The 23,291-nt window shown below is 43.5% G+C and overlaps 1 protein-coding gene across 5 annotated transcripts in view; it reads left to right on the forward strand.

The window, feature by feature from the left end:
* The window catches only part of CNOT6L (CCR4-NOT transcription complex subunit 6 like), a 219,184-nt gene that overhangs the window by 124,743 nt on the left and 71,150 nt on the right, over positions 1-23,291 (forward strand). For all 5 annotated transcript variants that reach the window (XM_029600462.1, XM_029600451.1, XM_029600443.1 and 2 more), the window contains one exon: positions 5,831-5,916. In XM_029600462.1, coding sequence (XP_029456322.1) covers positions 5,831-5,916 — 86 coding nt within the window. The remainder of the gene's footprint in view (positions 1-5,830; positions 5,917-23,291) is intronic.

Consider the following 23,291-nt stretch of genomic DNA (forward strand, 5'->3'; position numbering starts at 1 on the left):
GATTCACTTCAGTCTTGTCCCGGGGAGGTAGGGGGTCAGGCAGTGAAGCGGGGCTGGCTGGGGCTGCTCCGTGGCCCGTGAAATTTCGTCTCGGCTTGCCTGACGCTCCACACTAACGCAGGGGTAGGGGTAGGTGGTAAATTAGCAGGTTAAACGCGCGGCAAAACTGCAGGTTTAAAAAGCGATAATCGGGGCGTGCGTTACTGTATGGGAGGGAATAGCTAATCCGATCGTTTACATCTCATATACATGCCGCGGGCGGAAAGGGTTACCCGTAGATTTAAAGAGGCGGTAAGGATGGGTTAAAAGGGATAGTGAATCGCAGGTAGGACTAACGCGGCCAAATTGTGAGTAGAAAGCGGGTTAGAAGCAGGGTAACCGTGGCTGCACTTTACTGTATCGGCCTGTAAGAGGGTTCATACATTTTCTTACTGTATCTCTCATTTGGGGTTTACATCACATCATTATCTCAATTATTTGCAAATTTGGAGTTATATCACATCAAATTTTCATTTACAATCTGATCAATCTACTTCTGGGGCTTGTCACCCTTTTCTGGGGCGCTAGCAAGAAACATACTTTTGTTGGAATTGTATACATTTTTACATTCTGTGTAGTCCTAAAGGGTTTCTGTTTTCTCTGGAGTAAGGAACTACGAATGGCATAGATGAGGATGACATGTTTGTCTGTTAATTCTTTATATTGTTCTTCTGAAAAGGTAATGTTTAGGGAGGTTCAATTTAAACTTCTGAACAGAATGATATATTCTCCTGATCGTGCCTTCAAGGCTGGAATTGCTGATCACAGTGTCTTAAATGGTGGCATATGGCTGTAATGTTGAGCCATGGATTGTGGGAGTGTTATTTTATTCAGAAGTTTTGGAAGGATATATTTCATTTTGTGGGGCAATGGTAGAGCACGTCTAAAGCAAGTACAGCTGAAATAAGCCTACTTGGGCCTGCCTTTGGAGAACAGGTATTTGGGAACAGCTGGCAATCCTTTTTTTCTGTATAAACTAGCCGTTAAGCCCGTTAAAACGGGTGAGATTTCATCGGTCAGACAGGCACGGTTAGAGCTGCTCTGTTCTCCACAACTTCCCTTTTCCTTCCATCCCCTCTCATCTTTCCTTTCCTTCCCCTCTCACCTCATCTACAACCCCCTTCCCTCTCCCAGCCTCCTCCACTCTTTTTTCTCTTCTCCAGAAATTTTTACTCTTCCCACTTGTTCAGTCATATCCTCTTCCCTTTTCCTTCCCCTCTCACCTTCCCTTCCTCTTCTCCCCTCTCCCTCAGCTCTCCTCCATTCCCTCTTTTTCTCTACTCCACTTTACCCTTCCCACTTACATCCTCTTCCTTCCATCCCTTCTCATTTTCCCTTTCCTTCCCCTCCCACCTCCTCAACCCCTTCCCTCTCCCTCAGCCCTCCTCCACTCCCTTTTTCTGTAGTCCACAACTTTACCCTCCCCACTTACTCACATCCTTTTCCTTCCCCTCACACCTTCTCCTCAATCCCTTCCCTCCTCCACTCCCTTTTTCTGTACTCCACAACTTTACCCTCCCCACTTACTCACATCCTCTTCCTTCCCCTCCCACCTCCTTCACAACACCGTCCCTCTCCCTCAGCCCTCCTCCACTCCCTCTTCTCTTATCCAGAACGCGCGCGCCTGACACTTAGATACCGCCGCTGCTCCATGGGAGGTCTCCAGGGGTCTCTCTCTCTCTCTCGCACGCGCCTCTCCACCGGGCTCGTTGCTGGCCCGCCCGACGCTCGGTGATGAGGCACGCACACGAGGGAGAGACCCCTGGAGACCTCCCATTTCTATGTCTGTGCTGCTGCTTCTCCCCGCGCGAGAGAGAGACCCCCCCCCCCCCCCCCCCCGGAGACCTTCTCCGCCGCCGTCGCGGCTCCTCCCCGCTGCTTCATTCCTTCCCAGCACCATGTTGCTGCCCTCTGACCGACGTCAGAGGGCAGCAATAGAGCGCAGTAGAGCTGCTCTCTACTGCGCATTTGTGGCACGTCTGTCCAAGCCCATTTATATGGTAGATGCTGTCTAGTGGGGAAACAATGTATCCTCTTACGGTAGCTGGAGTCTTCTCCCACTGGGGGTTGGTTTAAAAATTAATTGTCTTGTTATGTTTGGAATCCTGGTCCATCAAGCTGAAATCCTTTTCCTATTTGTGGTGATTTATTGCAAATGGTCGCCTTTTATTTTAACTTTGCCTAAGGATATGCATGTCACTAAGAATATAGCTCACGTTGAAAACAAGGAGCCCAGAGATGTGAGGTAAATTCACCACATGTATAGCTTGTCTTTACATGTACAGCTTGTCTTGTCATTGTGATCTCATGCCATTTTTTTTTTAATTAGAATGTGTTGTAATGGAATTCATATCCGCAATTTTACCATTCAGTGACAAGAAGCACATTGCAGAACTCATGCTGCTATGGCAAGGCTAGGAACTCCCAGTCAATGCCAATCCAATCCAGTTCTACTGCTGCTGCTGCTACTGCTGCCAAAACTGTGGTGCTCCAGGCATCTGCCGAATCTGTCCAGTACTTCCATCGGCTCTGTTCACACCTGAAAACAGCATTCTTAAGTTGACAACATCAAAGTGGGGTGTAACTCATCCTCTCTGTGATAAACTGCAAAATCTTCCTGTTATCTTTCTGCTGAATATGCTTCTGAAGCATAGAAATGAATCTCCACATACAAGGAAGTTTGGTACAACATTGACATAAGTCACTGGGTTCCTTAAATATACTATTTACTTATTTAAAAAGAGCTTATATTCCACATGTTCCATGATTCACAGCAGGATTCCATTGAAAAAATGCATATAATAAATAATACTCTTTACAAAAAAGAATACAATTACACCAATCTCAATGCTATAAAACACAATAAATATTACATAAAAATAGAAAATTAAATTTTTTAAAAATCCATATAATAAAACCAGAAATAAAATATCAGGTCATATATGAAAAGTAAAACACATGCCTGCTACCCATGCACCTTCTGAACAAGAATTTTTTTTTATGCTTTCTTAAAGTGCTTTATATCTGACAACAAATACAACTGTATTCCAAAGATAGGACCCACGACAGAAAAGGTGCATTCCCGGGCTTCCATCAAATGGACTGAGTTGGGAGGGAGAGTACCTCAAGCAGGCTTTTACCAGCTTAAGTGTAAAATGTGCGATAGTACATACACACGAAGTAGGGCACTATCCGCAGGACAATTTTATTGGTGACCAGAAATGTATATGTCCTTGCTGGTACTGCTTTTCCTGAGATACATTTGACTCTACTCAAAATTTTCCACTGTATGGGGGGAACGTACAAATCCAAAAAAGCATTATTAAGCAAAACTCAAGCACTAATTAGACTTGTTACACCATGATTTATTACTTTACTCTAAATCTTCTCTCAATGACAAGATACAGTAATCATTCTTAAATTGACTAATTTGTAATATATTTAAAAAAAAACCAAAAAACAAATTGTGTGATAGCTAATAGGAGCAGGTCTGATTTAACTCTGGCTTTCAGCATCATGTGACCACTTCCTGTTTCATTTGATGTTGGCAAGGACTGTACTGAAGGGGAATGGGGAAGAGGCGTTAAGCTGGAGCTGATCATGCCTGCATTTTTGACAACTGCTAAGGTTGCCACTGGTCTAATGTTAAAATAATAAATTCCACTAAATGAAAACGTCTTTATTGCATAGTGCCTGATTATAGTGGTTGACGCTTATCTTTTTTTTGACAATATTATTTCAAAGTGACTCTTCATCAAATGCCCCTGTTGTAACTTATTTGTGTTATGCACATGAGTTTGAATGCATGTGAAGCACCCTAGATCACCAATAATGGAAACCAAATGCCACTTATCTGTAACTGTCACAGCTTGAGCAAGTTCTATTTTGTGAGTCTGAAGTAATACTGGAAAGGTCATGAGAATCCAGACAGTAATAACAAATGTCTCCCAGTAGCTCGATCTAAGGAGCTGCTCAGTTTCTTGATGGGAAGGCCAGAACATGTTCTATACTGAAACAAGTTTAATTTAGTTTTCCTTTATTCTGTTCTGTGTTGACCATTCTCCACAGGGTCATTTATGCAGTAGTGGTCATACAGCTTTTTTTTTTTTCTTTTTTTTTAAAGGACATACTTTTTAGGTTTACAACAAAAGCCATGGCAGGGGTGGCCAACTCTGGTCTTCAAGCGCCACAAATAGGCCTGGTTTCCAGAATATCCATCATGAATACTGTCACGATCACGCCCATCCGCTCAGCATGCTGTGGGGCTTTGCTGGGCTTCAGGCCCCCGGCTTCGCTCATATGCCACGTCCCGTCCACTTGCACAGCTCATGCACAGCGCTGCTATGGACTCCTCACAGCCTCTAGTCAGGGTGCCAGGCCTAGTCCTGGCACTCCCAAACAGTACACAGAGAAAAAGGCTTTTATCACAAAAAGGGTTTAATGGAGTCCTGTAGCCTCACCGGCTGCAGCCCTGCAACAATGCCTGCTTGACTGTACAAACCCCCAAGCCTAACTGCTTAGGTCCTCCTTAGCAAGCTTAGAGTTAAACAGCATTTGAACCATAATATCCTTTCAACATTTCTTAAACCTCCTTGTCTAAACCTAGGATTTACCATCCCCCAACCTCCTGGTTATTCCAGCTCCATAGAGGAACAGCTGGAGCTTTCCTCTCCCCAGCTTACCTCCATCTCCTCCTCCAGAGACTCTGAGGAGCCGGGCTTTTGTGGCCAGCTCCACCACTGTGGCACGCCCTCTTCCTCAACTTCCATAGACTCTGCTGAGTCATAGGGATCAGTCCCAATTTCCTCCACCTGTTCCTGCTCATCCTCCAGCCAGGGGTCAGGTGTCTGTTCAGGGAACCTGGGAAGTGTAGTCTTTGCTACCTTCCTCAGCGCCCTCCGGTGGCTAGGTTTGGTACTACCAGCTTCTGCTTTTCTGTGTCCCGGCTGTTTCTGCCCCGGGTCAGGTCGTACTGCATCACAATACGCATGATAGATATTTGCATGCACTTCCTCCGTTTTATGCAAATCTATCCCATGCATATTCATTGTAGATATCCTGAAAAACTGACCTGTTACTGGCTCTCGAGGACTGAAGTTGGCCACCCCTGAGCTATGGCATTAAATTATTCAACAGCTACCTTGTTTGCCACTTTAAAAGGAATTCAGGTGCTAGATGTTTGAACAAAAATGGAAAGCTACTGCAGAATTTTGTTGTCTGAATTTTTGAAAATTTTTCAGAGGTGTTGTACATGCAGAACCAAAGAGGGCTTTTATTTTAAAATGAATGAAAATCTCCTTTTGGAACATTTATTACATCGGTGTATTCTTAGGAATTGATCCCAACTGCTAGTGTGACAAGGCAGGGTTAACAGTCCAGAGAAGCATAGAGATAAGAATAAACAAACATAGTGCTATCATGAATTGTAAATGTGATCAGTTGGGCACAGTAATAAAATCAGAACAAGTACTTAAGCCCAAATAAATGATGATAATTAGAGTTACAGTTTAGGAACTGGATATCAGCATCGCAAATAAAATCTGGCTTGATTTAAATTTCTTTACATTGTTTTGGAGTTACCTGGTTTGGCTTTTTTTTTTTTTTTTTTAATATTATGTTAATAGCTTTTTGTGGGTTTTCTCGTCAAATAACTGGTGTGCCCAGTATTTTTCTCTTGATTATTTTCTTTGACTCCCAGTTACACATTTTATGATGATTGGATATTAATAAAGGATATTACTAAAAAAAAAAGAATGCAGTACTAAAGTTCCCTGGTGTTCTTCTGTTGCAGGGAATTGCTTTTGAATAACAATCTGTTACGGGTTTTGCCTTATGAACTGGGACGGCTTTTCCAGCTACAGACTCTAGGTTTAAAAGGTAAGTAAATGCAAGTATCCCCCAAAATCTGAGTAAGCAGCTAATTCAGTTATGCATAATATTGCATCTGACTTGTGTCAAGCAAAAATTTTAAAATTTGTGCTGTAAAGTGGACATGGTTTATTTGAAAAGAGGTTGAACTGAATGAGTTTATTCTTGAAGGAAAATTGACCCATCCCTTATGAATAGGTGTTAAGTTCTTTCTGGTATCTTGATTAGTAACATTGTAGAGAAAGACTTAAAAAAACTACCCTGTTACACATTTTTGTGTCATCTGCAAAACGGCCATGATACTAGGAAATGATGTGTGGGAGGTTGGGGTGGGTGCAATACCATGATGGCTCAGCCACATCCGGGAATAGTTCAAATGCAGGCTTCATTTTGGTAGTTCTGATGGAAAAAAGAAGTTTATTTTGCAGAGGCTTTAGAAAGTGTCTGATCTATAGCAGCACTTTTTAGCTTCTCTCTAGACTAGTGTTTTTCAAGCTGGTCCTGGAGTATCTTTAGCCAGTATAGTGTTACATATTTCATTGTGAATATTTTTATGAGAGATTTGCATGTACTGTCTCTGTTTCATGCATATTCATTGTGAAAATCCTGAATACCAGACTGGCTAGGGAGGTATTCTAGGACCAGCTTGAATAGCTGCTGTAGGTATCAAGCGAAGCGTTTCCAGCTGTTTCCTGTTTAGGAGCATGTTTTCACCTAGCCTTGGCCAGCTGCCACTTGAAAACTGCATTCCTGTTCTGGTTTTAGTCAGCTTGCAACTGGAAGGTTGGAATGTCTAGTCTAGCATATGGGAAAGAAGTGAAATCCAAGGGTTTGCAAACCGTGCTGTAGTGCAAAGATAGTGCAGAGCCATGCATTAGGAGTACAGAAACCTATTGACCAGTCATTTGGGAGGAGAAGAACTGGCAGTGCTTGAAAAGAAGTAACTTTCTCTAAAGACCCTGAGGTAGCCAGTGTCAATGTAACAAAGTAATGGGAAAAGGTAACTGTGTTCTTGGTTGCATAAAGGAGCTACTGTGTTTATTTTATTTTGAAGTCCATTGTAAGTACACTGAAAGAATCGAAACAGTTCAGAGAAGGACTTCTGAAATGCTGCCAAGCCAAGGCTTAAGGAATACTTTAGATGAAAGAAAGGAAAGGGGGAATATGATAGCAACATCCACATTTACAAGGCCTCAATAAAGTACATTAAAAAAGAGCATTTTTGTATAGAGAGGAAATTCGGGAGAGGTGGCAAGTCTCTTAATTCGGACTGCACTCACTAGCTAAAGGCAAAAAGGATAAGGAGTGACCTCCTGACGAGACATCAAGCTTATCTGACTTACAGCTGAGAGATCTTGTGGCATAGTGGAAGGGGGAAACACATTTTTTTTGGGGGTAGTGGTCTTTTAGCCCACCTTTCCAAATGATTCTCAAGGTAGTTTACAGCATTATTAGAATTTTGTTACAATAAATACCTGCCTCAAAGAGCTAATACAATCTAAGGGTGGACCCCAGTCTATGTGAGATAATGGCTTGCCCAAGATCAGAAAGAGTGTCAGCGGGGGAAGTGGGAATTGTAGTCCTGGTTTCCCTGATTCTCAGCTTATTGCTGTAACCAGTAGTCAACTCCTTCTTCTTCTAGGGTGATGCCCAGATCTAGAGTAGCATAGGCAGGAGCAACTGGCAGATTGGATGTTCAGGTGGTCCTCTGCTTGAATAGCAGCAGATATTCAGATTTTTTTTTCCAAAACCACTGTTGTAAAACAGTTTATTCGAGTGACATTTGGGGCAGACAGCTATTTTATTTGGTACTGTTTGGAGAAAAGTTTGGATTGTGCAAGGGGAAGATCTATCCTAGGATCTCCACAACTTCCCTCATGCTCAAACAGCTTCCAAGGGGATTTTTGTCTTGTTTTTCCCCCGCCCCCCCACCTCACCCCCAATGTACATGTTTAAGCAACTTTAATTCAGCTTCCAGATTCTACCACCTGATATAAATCTATTTTCCGTTGATAAGCAGACTGAATTAGCCATGCTGTCTGGGTGACTTCATCTGGCTCTCATGCAGACTCTCTCTCTCCAATGTTAGAACTTTGCTCTGCTATGCCTGCGTGGCATTTCCCACGCGAACCGCGTTGTCGGTCTCCTCAGTTTTCTTTTTTCCGTGCTCACACACACAAGTTTTTTTCTCTTCTTATCCGGCTCCTCAATTCTTGGAGTCTCTCTCTCTTTTTCCTTTTTGCACCAGTGAATCCCCAAAAAAGTACTTTTCAGTGCTAGCTGGCCATGTCTAAGGACCTGGCTTCAAGTATTGTCAGTGCGGACACATAATGACTGTTACAGACAACCACAATTATTGCTACCTCTGCCTCGGCCCGGATCACGACCAGGCGTTATGTCAAGACTGTGGCTGCACATCTCCACTGGCACAGAGGGCAGCAAAGATATAGCTCTTCTTTGGGACAAGAGTGGCACTTCTTCTCCTTCGGCCCAAAAAGCAACAAGGTAGGCAATCTAGAAAAGCGTGAGCAAACATAGGAAAATAGATGCCAAAGAATGTCCTTTTCAATATCTTTATTGGCTGGAGACGTATGAAAACAATAAAACCGCCTGACTCAGGCCGAGTTTCGCCACATCCCAGTGGCTGCCTCAGGGGCTATGAGACAAACATCTACAAGATAAATGAAGCTTGACCGACGTGCTGCAAATGCGCAGTAGAGAGCAGCTCTGCTGCGCATGCACGGGCGGGAGAGCATGTCGGTCAGAGCAGAGCTAAGATGGCGCTGGGAGGAGCAGGAGTGGTGGTATGGGAGTGTCGGGTGGGTGGAGCTACACTAGCTGGGAGGAGCGGCGGCGGCGATATCGGGAGGAAATGCAGCGGCAGGTAGGAGCATTTGAGGTGCGCGCCAGGGAGGGATCCCCTGAGACCTCCCGTCTCCGTGAGCGGGTTGCACTGAACAGCAAAAGAGGGAGAGGGAAGGGGGTGTGGATGAGCTGGGAGGGGATGAGAGTGAGGGAGGGGATTGAGAGAGGGTGGGGAGTGACTGAGGGGGGAGGTGAGTGAGGGAAGAGGAGGGAGTGGGAGGGAGAATGAGGGGGGAGGGGAGAGTGAGGGGAGGGAAGGGAGTTTGAGTGGGGGCAGGGCAGGGAAGGGGGTGAGTGACTGAGGTGAATGAGCGAGGGGAAGGGGGAGTGAGGGAAAAGAAGTGTAGACGGGTGCAGTGACCGAAAACAGACCGAAAAGTTTTTTTAATGTAGCCCGTTGTTACGGGCTTAACGGCTAGTACATGTGTAAAAAATGAATAATTTGAAATCATAAATAAATAACATATATAGAAAAGTATAAAAATGGCATAAAATTAATAACATATACAATTAATAAATACTTAAAAACAAAATCAGAAACCTCACATATCAATTAAATAAATGAATATGAAACAGGATAGCAACAAAGACATATCATTGTACCATGCATACTAAATATAAGAGCATATAGGCAACATCAATCCAAAACCAGGTGAACCAAATGTGTAGTGAACCTATGTATATTATAGAAAATGTGACAAACCTATGTAAATTTAATTTAAAAAGTAGACCTATGTATATCTTTTCAAAAAACAAATGAAACCAAATTAAAATGGATGCCTTGCAAATAACTTGTCAAATCGAAGCAAATTTGGAATTATTATATAGGTAACCGAACATGATCCACAGCACAGGCGTATCTATTAAAAAATTGATAAAATATCAGAATGTAAATGTATACCAAATAATCATTAAAAAGTAAATGTGTCAAAAAGAAATTCTTGTATTAAACAATTATGTAAAAGATACACCTTAATTGAGAAAAAGTAGCCCATAAATTCTTGATGGCTCCATGTACTTAATGGTGCCTCATACTGGAGAAAAACAGGGAAAAATACTGTTCAAAACATGTTTGGTGTCTTAATTTGAACATTAAATTCAATTAAATGTGAAAATATTAATAGAACCTAAGTGGATCTAAAGGAACAGCGAAGAGGAAAAGAAATGCAATGTGACTAAGATATGTGCAAATAATAATTAAAGGGTGAATAATGGTAGTGACCTGCAGAACTCATCGTATATATGTAACAAATGTTTATTGTGAGTATAGAAAGACTTGAGAAAAATTATTTGTGAACGGAAGTTTTAACACGAAAGTCGAGATTAAAAAGGAGACATTACTGCAGCGCAAACAGACGACCTAAAAACAGCAATGTGAAGTAGAAAGTGACAACGTAATAAATACAAGCTATAAAAGGAATTGTGGTTGACTTACACAATAATTAATAAACAGAATTGCTTAGCTAATATAACAAAGTGTACGAGAGGAAATACTAAAGCCTGAAAATGCAGCGGCAGTGCAAAGTGAGAAAATAAAATTATAAACATAATGAATACAGGCTGCAGTTGGAATCAAATATCTTTACCGTTTATGTTGCTGGTCAGTATATGCCGTCTCCGCTCAAGATACAGTAAGAAAAAAACGAACCGCTGCAGTGGGTATTAAACACAAAACGTGGCGCCAAAAAGGGTCAATCTAAATAAAGGGGCATGGCTCAGCATGTATGATGTGAAAAATTGAAAAAAACTTTATTGAGAAACAAAGTAGGAAGAAACACCATGTGGGTGAAAAAAGAGGGAATCTCTTTCTTATAAAAGAAGGGGAAAGTCAAGTGAATTGCTGATTGCTGAAAATACACTTGTTTCAGAAACAGACATAGTAGGAAAATACACCGTGTTATTTGAAAAAAAGGGGGGGAACCTCTTATGAAAGAAGGGGAAACTCAAGTGAAATGGTGGAATTCGTAAATAGAGCGTGAAAAGGGAGGAAAACGACTTAAATGAAAAATAAGATGAATAAAAAACATGTAAGCGAATTGATATGAAAAAACTTTGAAAGAGCACAGCAAAACGGCAGCAATATAAGGTGAAGAACAATATAAAAATCAAAACGTGGTAAAAACAAACTTCAATTATGACAAATTAATTTAAACCGGTTGTGCCGTTGGTGAATATATGCCGTCTCCGCTCAAGGCGAACAGCAAGAAAAACAGATGGGTATTCAGTAAAACCGTATGCACCAAACATGTATCGATCTGAGTGAAGTGAGTATGGCGCAGGGCGTATGATGTAAAAAATTCTAATAGACGACCATTCAAATCGATCCAAGCAGCATGAATACATGAATAAAAATGCGAAAAATTGTCAACAATGAAATAAAATTGAATCAAAAATAAAAAATGTAATGTAATTATGTAATTGGTAAAGACTAAAAAACTGCGTTGAAAAAAAACAAATCTACCTAATAAATATGATATAAAAATGCATCATAATTAAGAGTGTAGATTAGACACCAAGGAATGTCCTAGTTAGATCTTTATTTAAGAGCAGACATATATTTTGAACTTGTGCCCGACTCAGGCCGAGTTTTGCCCCACCAGGGGCTGCCTCAGAGGCTAAAATTGACAAATAAATAAACAAACAACATGAATAATACCGGACATGCATAAATCAAATTAAAATATAATTTTAATATCATAACCAATATCTAAAAAAGGTAACACATAGATAAACTGAAACAATTAAAATCACAGACAACACATAATAAAAACATAACGAATAAGACTTCATCATTTTACCTGTATATAGGTGATCACTAAATGAGCCAGAAAATTTGTTTAGCTTAAGTGCGCCAAAATTTACACACTCTTTTGTTCTTCAAAAAATTGAAAAATTACAAGAAAAGAAAATCTAATACAGCGTACAGTCAAAAAATAAAAAAAATGAAAATGACATTCAGGCACTCAAATAATATATAACAATAGTGGTTGGTAGTGTGGGACTAATGCAGTTACAAAATCATCTATGTAAAAATAAACCTATAAAAGCATACTTCACAGTCACTAAAATACAGCTCCTAAATAACTGAATATTGTTTTAATATAGACACTAGGGTCAACTGTAAAATGTTAGATAAAGGCAACAATTAATTAACTACATTCAAAAATGTGCCTACTGAATCGGTAATATAAACAGAAAATTTATTTTGCAGCGATAAGAACATTGTCATGACTCAACTCTCAAGAAAAATCCATTCTGACTATACCATGAACAAGCTATTTATACAACCAATATATAACTCGCGACTAAATCATCATACTTGCATAAAACATCGCGCCCAAAAAACTAAAACTAAAGCTGTCGGCATTAAAAGGCTGTTTAAAAGCATATAAATCTCAAATCTCAATGTGAAAATATGCCGACTTTGTATGTAACTTGTACGGGCACAGAGAGAAGTCAGAACCAAAAACACACGTAAAGGAAACCACTTTTATAACTTTATATAACTATTGAGAAATATATTCAGTAAATGTAATTCATAAATAACAATATAAGCAGTGTGGGAAACACTGTATGATCGCCAATACCTACTAACCTAAATGAAAAGATGAAAAAATGCCAGCGGTTTCATGCACAAAGGAAAAATATATGTAATAAACTAAACCCCGAACTGTATATAACTTGTGCGGACACAGAGAAAAGTCAGAAACACACAAAGGAAACCACTTTTGTAACTTTATTGAGAAGTATATTCACTAAATGTAAATCATAAATAACAATATAAGCAGTGCGGAGAACACTGTGTGATCGCCGACACCTACTAACCAAAATGAAAAGATGAAAAAACGCCCTTCCCCCACCTTTGTTGCCAGACTTATGCCCCGAACCACTCCTGACCCCGGTCCCGCCCCCCGGACACGCCCCTCCCCGCCCCTTTTACTTATGCGCGTCCTGGGGTTGTGCGCGCGCCGGCGGCCTATGCAAAATAGGCGCGCCGGTGCGCGTAAATCCGGTCGGATTTACGCGCACAGGGCATTTAAAATCCGTCCCATTATAAATAATTGCAAAAAACCAATAAGAGAGAAAAGGTTATATCTTGGTGTCAAAGAGAGAGAAGAATTTAGGAGGGAGAGCCAAGATTAAGTTACAACAGTATGATTCGGTCAATAAATAAATAACAACAGGAACTATATACAGGTGGATTTTAGTTGTGTGTTAGCTTGAGGGAGAGTGGGAGTAGTCCCATCCTGACAGTATTAGACTGCACCACTTTCATTCTTTTAAGGAAAGAAAAGGGCACAACTAACAGATGACTCAAAGCCATTTGTAGAAATGTGGGCCTGCACAGTTTTACTAACCGCAATCTCTGTCCATTTAATTATATATCAAAATTGGGGTCTAAATCAAACTTCAGGAGGCCGGGATTTGGCTACTAAGAGATGGGAATTTTCAGTTGCAGTTAAAACTTCTCATAACACCACAGCTGAGAGAGCCAGCAATGTTGGGGCGTGCCTACCTGAATAAACAGCTCTTAATGTACAGTTACCTAATAATAAAGTGGCATCACAATGTTAATAGTTTGCTAGCAGTGCATTGGCTCAGGGCCAGGGCCCCTGCCTGTGGGGGCACTGGGGGCTTGCCTCTTAACCCGGGGCTTGTCCTAACCACAATTGTTCGGTATTTATTAGGGTTACGTTTTTAAGGTAAATTAAGGCTGACATCAAGTGGAAATTTTATTGATCTTTATTGATCAAAGATGATTCTTCTAATCCCTGCATCCACCTGTCTGCTCCCTGACAGGATTCTGGGTTTCTGCCTGCGGGGGGGGGGGGGGGTAGAGCCGAACTGGCGGGGACCACCCTACTGGGCTGAGTAGCGGCTGTTGCTGAGGGAGAGGGGCACCAGACTGGCCTTTCCCTTCTGTTGTTGAGGCTGAGGGAAGAGTAAGAGGTTAAATGCATCTCCCTCCTTGGGGCGCTGCTTTGATCTGCCTGGAACGCCTGCTTGGCATTGGCTGTAAAGCTTTTAATGAACGCTACGTCATACATGAGTAAAACCTTTCATAATCCTTTATGGAAAGGAACGCTGTCGTCATTGGTACAATGATTACTTTGAAAATATAGAAAAGATGATGATTTATACTTATATTCCAGTATTTGTTGCCATTCTATTTAGGTTTTCAAAATATTTTTAACAAAAGCATGAAGTTTTTAGAGGTGGTGTGAGGCACAAGGATGGCTGACAGTTTCTTTGTGTGGTTCAGTGGCAGAGATACAGCTGAAACAACTCTGCATCTGACTGACCTGCTCATTGGAACCAGTTTAGGAGCATGGTTCAATCCTGCTGCCTTTGGTTAGTGCTTGTCATAAACAAATATCGATTTGGAAATTCTCATTTAATATTCTCATTTTATATTTACAGCTTGCAAGTTTTTTTTGGTTTTTATTTAAGTGAAGCAGTTTTTGTTTTCTGCCTATGAAAAGTGGAAGTGAATTTAATGTCTGTGAAGGTGTTAGATTCACAGAACTAGATATTTGTGATTGACATAACAACAGAGTAAACGATGGCAGATAAAGACCAAAATGGTCCATCCAGTCTGCCCAGCAAGTTGGGGTTTTTGTTTTTTTGGGGTTTTTTTAGGGTAATAGCTGCTGCTTTGTGTAGGTTACCCCAAGCCTTCTGTTAAGTGTAGGTTTATTGGCAGGACAGGAATGGATGGATATAAGAGTTCTAGCGTAACAGGGCCTGGCTGGCAATTGTGATTGTTTTTCTAGGTGCAGATGTGTGACTAGATTTATATAGCTCACAAACGTTTTTCAGATCGTTTTCTTGTTGCTATTGGTATGAAAGTGGCTTTGAGTGGTGAACTTGGAAGTAGGAGGCTCTGTGCCCTTGTGCCACCCAGTCCTTGCACAGGCCTAGCTCCCGTTTCATGCTTATTGACTAACCATAAGTAAAAATTAACTTTGAGAATGTGTTGTCATGAAGGTCAAAATGAGATGCAGACTAAAACAAACCCATAGCTGAAGTCTAAACAGTGATTAGTATTCCTAAACAAGTTAAGAAATTTGAGTATACATAACAAGGGGAATAAATATGAATTGGCTAATCCTAAGGTTGATCTTGAGCACACTATTACATTTTAGAAATATTGTATAAAACTCATTTTTGTCTCTTGGGGTCTGACCTTCAATTCTGCTACCTTTGGGCTTCATTTGAAATTACACGGGAAATTTGTCCTCATCTTCAAAACCTTTCACATGCATTCAACTAGCCCAAGCTTTACAGTGTCAATCCTTTCCGCTAGAGGCCCACAGGCTCAAGCATGTGTGCTGTCAGTCTGACCATTAGGTATCGTCATTGTGCAATAGCTGGGATTTATTCTCCTTCGGGGACAGTGAATGCTGCCCCCTCATCTCTGCAGCTCCAGCCAGTTTGAGGAGCAGAAACAGGAGTTGGATCCAGATCTCCCGCGTAACTGTACATAGCACTGTTCACTGAACCATCAGTCCAGCCCCTAAAGTTTTATTTATTTTTATAAAGGCTGTCCTTGTGATTTTCAAAATCACATTGACTTTTGGACAGAATTTTAAATGATACTCCCAAACTTGGCACTGTAACTATTTCTGTGGCATACTAATAAGGGCATGTCATAGGCTATTGACATTACTAGGTTATAGAGTTGCATGTCTGAGCCAAAACCAGAGGCCATTTAACCCAGATATAATGTTCAACTACCTGTAAATGCCTTATTTAGTGCAAATTAATCCTACTATGAGCTAAAATATTATTTTTCCTGTTTTTTTTAAATAAAAGCAAAGGCTTTGAAGACCGATGTGTGGCTATTCTCTGAGTTTTAGCTCACGTCTGCTCTGTTAAAGTTCAGAAAATGTAATATTTATTTTATTTATTTATTCATTTAAAAAGGGCTTTATTGCCTGCGCTGTCCAGTGTTCATGGTGGTTACAAATGGTACATTCATAATATTGTGCTCAGAGAGTGACTAATCATTTTAATGATGGTGTAAAAGTGATGTTGGTGTTATGACTCTTGACAGCAATTATGGTTAAATTCTGATAGGTTAAAATCTTTTCACTCACTCTGTGGCCTCACCGTAAGTCAGTATTTAAAATCTTTCCCAAACTGTTTCTTTTCTTAATTTGGAAATGCTCCATTTGGTGGTGGTATTCAGGCTGCAGTATGTTATATTTTTTTGGATATGTTTAGTGCTGTTGTATTTTTAAAAACAAACAAACCAAAAAAAACCAAACCTCTTCCATCCCTCCCCCTCCCCCTCCCCCCCCCCCCCCCCCCCCCCCCCCTAGTAGTTGGCTTTGCCTCAGCCTCTCAAAATCCTAGGAACCTCTAGTTAAAACCTGATTTTGCATGATTAGCAAGGTCACCATATTGGTAAGGCTGTTCATAATGATGGGGGTATTTGACATAGACATAGGAACTAGGTATGTTTATATCTCTATATATAAAAGGCTTGTGTCGGTTGGTCAGTTATACTGTTGTCTGTGGTCACTAGGTGGCACTTGAAACAGTGTTGGGTGCACCGTGCAAAGACAATATGCTGAGTCTGTAAAGCTTGGTCGCGCGCACAGGCACCTACCCACCCACAGGCTCACACACAAAGGAGAGCACACAAAGGTTGTTTACCAGAGATCCCGAGCAACGCCAGGGACTGTTCACTAATATGCTCTGCTGCAAAGCTCTGTCTCATGCATGTGCGCACAAGCTCTTGCACGCACAGGCAAACACGCCTGTGTGTGCTTCTCGCAGGCTGACTTGATAAGGTTCCTGGAATACTTGAGACCAACTCCATTGATGACACTCCAAGTCTGTGTTGTGTGCTGATGGTGATTTTGCACTTGGTTGTATCTTCCTCTGTGGCTCCTGCTTTAAATCCCAGTCTGGAAAGTTGGCCTGAGTGATTTGATACTGTGTCTTCTCACAGGACAAGCAGGATGGTAGTCCTCACATATGGGTGACATCACAGGATGAAGCCCAATCATGGAACACTTTTGTCAAAGTTTCTAGAACTTTGACTGGCACCTACTGGGCATGCGCAGCATGGCACTAACCCTGCAGCCAGCAGGGGTCCTCCTTCAGTCTTCTTTTTTCCGCGCAGCAGTAGCCACGCGGGTTAAGGAGCTCCACAGAGATTCCTGACAGGAATTTTCCTCACGGAATTACTGAAAACTTTCATACTGCACAGGGGTCCCCCTCTCGAATTTTTGCTTCCGCGGTACTCTGGTAAGTTTTTTACCCGGTTCCGGTCGATTCCCGTCGAGTTTGGCCCTCGCGACCTACTGGCCGTTGACCGCACCGCGGCTCAATTTTTCAAAGGCCATGGCGTGGGGTTCCGTCGGTGCCCTGACTGCGCTTGCACCATGTCCATAACAGACCCCCATAAAGTCTGTGTAATGTGCCTCAGGTGTGAGCATGATGTCCTGACTTGCACCAAATGTGCTTTAATGGCACCAAAAGGTCGCAAAGCCAGAATGGAGAAAATGGAACTTCTCTTCCGTTCTTAAACTCTGACACAGTCTATTGCTTCGACGTCGTCCGAACCGGCGCCGTCCACTTTGCGCCAGCATCGGGCACTGACCGGTGACCATCTGGCGTCGACAACCTCCCTGCCCTCGACTACCTCTACTCCCCCTCAGGCCCGAGGGGATCGTAGAGAGAAACATCGACACCGAAAGCCTCGGACTATCGATGAAGGAAAGTCATCGACCTCGCCATTGTCTGAGCCGCCATCGAAGAAACTCCGTCCAGAAAAGGCAACGACCTGTTCTGAGACCGGGTCATCGAGGCAACCCTCACCCAGACGGGTGTTGGGAGCCGCGACTCCGCTTTTAACGGTGGTCCCTCCGGCTATGCCTCTGCCTCCTTCTTCCCTTCCAGAGCTGGGGCTGATTGCTCCAGGTCTCCGTGAAGAGCTGGACTGGTTGGTTCAGGAGGCCATCGATAAGGCGATGCACAGATTCCAGGTTCCTCCGCCGAAACCAGTGCCGATTGTGGAACTGATCACCGATCCCATTCCGGCAGCATTGGCACCGCTGCTCTCGAATGTGGAAGAGTTTCTAGCCGCTTTTCCACCGATGGATCCGGGGTCACGATGGCTCCAGTGCCTTCTCCATTTGCTCTGTCATCGGGAGGAGAAACACCGTTCCGTCTTCATCCATCGGGAGTCCTGCCGATTTATTTATTTATTTATTTATTTATTTAACACTTTTTTATACCGACCTTCATAGTAAAACCATATCGGATCGGTTTACAAAGAACAAGGGGATAACTAAGACAAATAACTGAGGATAATAACAATAGAGGAGAATAAGGCAAAGTTACAATTAACAAGGAGTAAAAAACTTGGAAGCTTAACGCTGGAAGAAAGAACAGATAAGAAAGAAGACATGTAGGAAGAGATTGCTACATGGTACAATAGTGCAATACAGATTATTGTATACAGTACAGTATCAATGAGGGTTAAAGCTAAAGATGATTAAAACTGGAGGTGCCAAGGTCTGCCGATTTTTGAAGGTGCCAAGGTCTGCCGTTTTTGAAGGTGCCAAGGTCTGCCGTTTTGGAGGTGCCAAGGTTCATCGTTTTGAGGGAGCCAAGGTCCATCGTTTTGAAGGATAGAGGACCGAATTGGCCAAGAAAGTGTAGGCGATTAGTGATTGTCTGGGGGATCGGGGAAGGCCTGGTGAAAGAGCCACGTCTTGAGTTTTTTTCTGAAAGTTGAGAGGCAGGGTTCCAGTCTGAGGTTTGAAGGGATGTTATTCCAAATGGATGGTCCAGCTGTTGAAAATGCTCGGTCTTTGGTCGAGGAAAGGCGTGTGGCTTTCATGGGGGGGAAATTTAAAGTGCCTTTATGAATATCTCTAATAGGTCTGTTGGAGGAGTATAGAGTTAAGGGAATTTCAAGGTCGAGTTGGAGTTGATGATGAATGGACTTGATGCCTCAACCATCGATACTGATGTGGCCATCGGCTCCACCGATCCATCCATCGATGCCCTGGATGCCTGCATCGTTGCCCTTGATGCCTTCATTGGTGCCTCCAGTACTTCCCTCAGTGCCTTCAGAGCCTAGACCAGGACCTTCAGGAATACCTTCGTCCCATCCCTCTCAGGTTCCTAGAGGGACAGGTGCTGACCCCTATGACGCCTGGACTGACGATTCCTCCCCAGACACCAATGATTTACCATCACTACCCTATCCTACTGAAAGCAGGAAGTATTCTCCTCCAGAGGACTTGTCCTTCATAAATTTTGTGAAGAAAATGTCTGAGTTGGTTCCCTTTCAATTACAGAAGGAGCAAGATGATAGACACCAGATGATGGAGCTGTTACAATTCCTGGATGCTTCCAAGGAAATAACCTCCATCCCTATCCATCAGGTTCTTTTGGATCTTCTCAAAAAGAATTGGGAACACCCTGGTTCGGTAACTCCAGTCAACCGAAAAGCAGACACCACTTACTTGGTCCAGTCAGCTCCAGGGTTCCAAAAACCTCAACTGGATCACCAATCCGTGGTAGTAGGCTCTGCCCAAAAGAGGGCATGACGCTCAAAGCCCCCTACTCTTCCTTTCCTCCAGGCAAGGAGCAGAAATTCCTGGATGCCATTGGCTGATGTGTCTTCCAGGGATCCATGCTCATCTCTCGGATCACCTCTTACCAGCTTTATATGACCCAGTATAATAGGGTCTTATTCAAGCAGATACAGGACTTTTCAGAGTCCCTGCCTCAGCAATTCCAGGAACAGCTACAAACCCTGGTTCACAAAGGTTTTGAAGTGGGGAAACATGAAATAAGGTCCTCTTATGACATCTTCGACACTGCTTCCAGGGTTTTGGCAGCTGCTATTTCTGCGAGAAGATGGGCCTGGCTTAAGTCTTCTGACTTGCGCCCTGAAGTACAAGACAGATTGTCCGATCTGCCTTGCATCAGAGACAATCTGTTTGAACAGATCCAGCAGATGGTGGCAGAACTCAAGGAGCATCATGAGACCCTTCGCCAACTCTCTCTGATGCCTTCTGAATATTCGACTAAACCATTTAGGAAGGACACCAAAAAGTAATTCTTCCGTCCAAAGAAGTCCTATCCACCACCGTCTAGAGGTCGTTCTACGAGGCCTTTCCAAAAGGCCCAGTCTCATCAACCTCGTAAACAAAAGCCGCAAGCAGCTCCTCAGCTGGGCCCTGCTTCCGGTTTTTGATTCCTGCATAGAGAGCAGCAGCCAGCTTCCACCGCCACAGGTACCAGTAGGATGTCGATTGTGCCATTTCAACAACATATGGCACACAATCACCTTGGACCAGTGGGTCCTTGCCATAATCTCTCAAGGTTATCACCTGAACTTTCTCTCCATCCCACCGGACTCCCCACCTTGGCTGACGTGGGGAACATCAGACCATTCACTTCTCCTGGATCAGGAAGTCTCCCTACTCCTTCAATCCAGAGCAATCGAACCAGTGCCCTACTCCCAAAAGGGCCTAGGATTCTATTCCCGGTACTTTCTAATCACCCAAAAACCAGGTGGCGTTCGTCCAATTCTGGACCTGTGTGCCCTCAACAAGTACCTCCAATGAGAGAAGTTCAAGATGGTAACCTTGGGTTCCCTCCTTCCTCTTCTGCAAAGAGGGGACTGGCTCTGCTCTCTAGACCTCCAGGACACGTACACACACATTGCGATAACTCCATTTCATCACAGATTTCTGGTAGGCCCCAAGCACTATCAGTACCGAGTGCTCCCGTTCGGCCTAGCATCTGCTCCACAAGTTTTCACCAAGTGTCTCGTAGTAGTAGCAGCAGCTTTCCTCAGGACTCAAGGTGTCCTCGTCTACCCCTATCTCGACGATTGGTTGATCAGGGCTTCCACTCAGCAAGCTGCTCTTTCGTCCCTACATCTTACCTTACACACTCTGATTTCGCTAGGATTTCTAGTCAACTACGTGAAATCCTGCTTAGTCCCATCTCAAACTTTGTCCTTCTTAGGGGCAGATTTGGACACCTTTCAAGCAAAGGCTTTTCTGCCTCGACAGCGAGCTCTCACTCTCATTTCTCTCGCACACCAGCTACAGTCTCAACACCGTTCGACTGCATGAAACTTCCTCATCCTGCTGGGTCACATGGCGTCCTCGGTACAGGTTACCCCAATGGCCATGTTGGCCATGAGAGTCATGCAGTGGACTCTAAGATCACAATGCACTCAATCCGTTCAACTACTATCGACCATTGTCCACATCACCGACCCACTTTCAGTCTCTAGCTTGGTGGAAAAATCAGATCAGTCTCCTCCAAGGCCTACCCTTCCAGCTCCAGATCCTCAAATAACTCTTACCACCGATGCTTCCAACCTCGGCTGGAGCGCACATGTCGCCAATTTGCAAACCCAAGGAGCTTGGTCTCCAGAGGAAGCCAAACACCAAATCAATTTCCTGGAGCTACGAGCAATCAGATATGCTCTCAGGGTGTTTCGGGATCGCCTGTCCAACCAGGGCATCCTGATCCAGACGGACAACCAGTTGGCCATGTGGTACATCAATAAGCAGGGAGGGACGGGCTCCTACCTACTGTGACAGGAAGCGGCACAGATATGGGCGGAGGCCCTTTCCCATTCAATGTACCTCAGGGCCACCTACTTGCTGGGAGTGGACAATGTGTTGGCAGACAAGCTGTTGGCAGACAAGCTGAGCTGCACCTTTCAGCCACATAAGTGGTTTCTTAACCCCACAGTAGCGGACTCTGTAGTCCTACGTTGGAGTTATCCTCACATATACCTTTTTGCGTCACCTCAAAACCGCAAAGTAGAGAACTTTTGTTCTCTCACTCGCAGCCACCACTCACAGCCAAGAGATGCATTCTCCCTCTCATGGGCAACCGGTCTCCTATATGCATTCCCTCCATTTCCACTTCTCTCGAAGTCTCTCGTGAAGTTACGTCAGGACAAGGGAACAATGATTTATTTATTTATTTATTTATTTAAAGGGTTTTTATATACCGCAGAACGTTTCAAACATCACCTCGGTATGATCCTGATAGCACCTCACTGGCCACGCCAAGTGTGGTTTCCGATCCTTCAGGACCTCTCCATTCACAGGCACATCCCCTTGGGAAAGGACCCGCTTCTGATTACTCAGAACAATGGGTGCCTATGCCACCCAAATCTTCAGGCTTTATCCCAGACAGCCTGGATGTTGAAAGGTTAATTCTTCAACCACTCAACCTTTCGGAGCCAGTTTCCCGGGTCCTGATTGCTTCACGGAAGCCTTCCACGAGAAAATCTTATCTTCACAAATGAAACAGGTTTAAGTCATGGTGTTCCTCACTGTCACTTGATCCTTTTACCTGTTCCACCACGAAGTTTCTGAACTATCTCTGGCACTTATCAGAGTCAGGTCTAAAAACTTCCTCCATCAGCATGCATGTCAGTGCGGTAGCCGCCTTCCATATAGGTGTTGGGATGTACCCATTTCAGTACAACCCCTTGTAACACGCTTTTTGAAGGGCTTGCTCCACCTCAAACCTCCACTACACCCTCCGGCCCCTCCTTGGGACCTCAACCTAGTTTTGGGTCGGCTCATGAAACCTCCATTCGAGCCTCTCCAATCCTGCGATCTTCGCTATCTCACATGGAAAGTGATTTTTCTTCTGGCCCTAGTTACCTATCCACCTTACACTAAGCTTCTGCACGACCGGGTAGTACTCTGCACTCACCCTAAGTTTTTACCTAAGTTAGTATCGGAGTTTCATATCAATCAATCCATTATACTACCCACCTTCTTTCCCAGGCCCCATTATAATCCGGTAGAACAGACTCTGCATACCCTTGACTGTAAACGTACCCTAGCGTTCTATCTAGACCGCACTGCTGCCCACAGGAAAAGCACTCAATTGTTTGTTTCTTTCCATTCCACCAGATTGGGGCAACCTGTGGGTAAGCAGACTCTCTCCTCCTGGTTAGCGGCCTGCATATCCTTTTGCTATCAGCAAGCAGGCATTCCACTTCAAGGTAGTGTTAAAGCACACTCTGTCAGGGCCATGGCAACTTCAGTAGCGCACCTACGCTCGGTGCCGCTCCCTGATATTTGTAGGGCTGCTACCTGGAGTTCTCTCCATACCTTTACAGCCCACTATTGTTCAGACAAGGCTGGAAGGCAAGATTCCATCTTCGGCCAGTCTGTCTTGCGCAACCTTTTTGCAACTTGATGTACCAACACCCTTCCGCTTGCCCGTTAGGGTTCAGGATGACCTCTACCAAATTTCCACCCCATTGTGCCTATTGCATGTGTTTGGGTACATTTGGTGCATACTCAGACATCCTGAGCTCGGTACTCACCCATATGTGAAGACTACCATCCTGCTTGTCCTGTGAGAAAGCAAATGTTGCTTACCTGTAACAGGTGTTCTCACAGGATGTTAGTCCTCACGAAACCTGCCCGCCACCCTGCAGTGTTGGGTTCGTTACGTTTTTCTTATTTTATTATTTGGCACTTCTTGTAGCTTTA

Source organism: Rhinatrema bivittatum, chromosome 1 (assembly GCF_901001135.1).
Source record: "Rhinatrema bivittatum chromosome 1, aRhiBiv1.1, whole genome shotgun sequence".
In the NCBI taxonomy this organism is placed as follows: Eukaryota; Metazoa; Chordata; class Amphibia; order Gymnophiona; family Rhinatrematidae; genus Rhinatrema; species Rhinatrema bivittatum.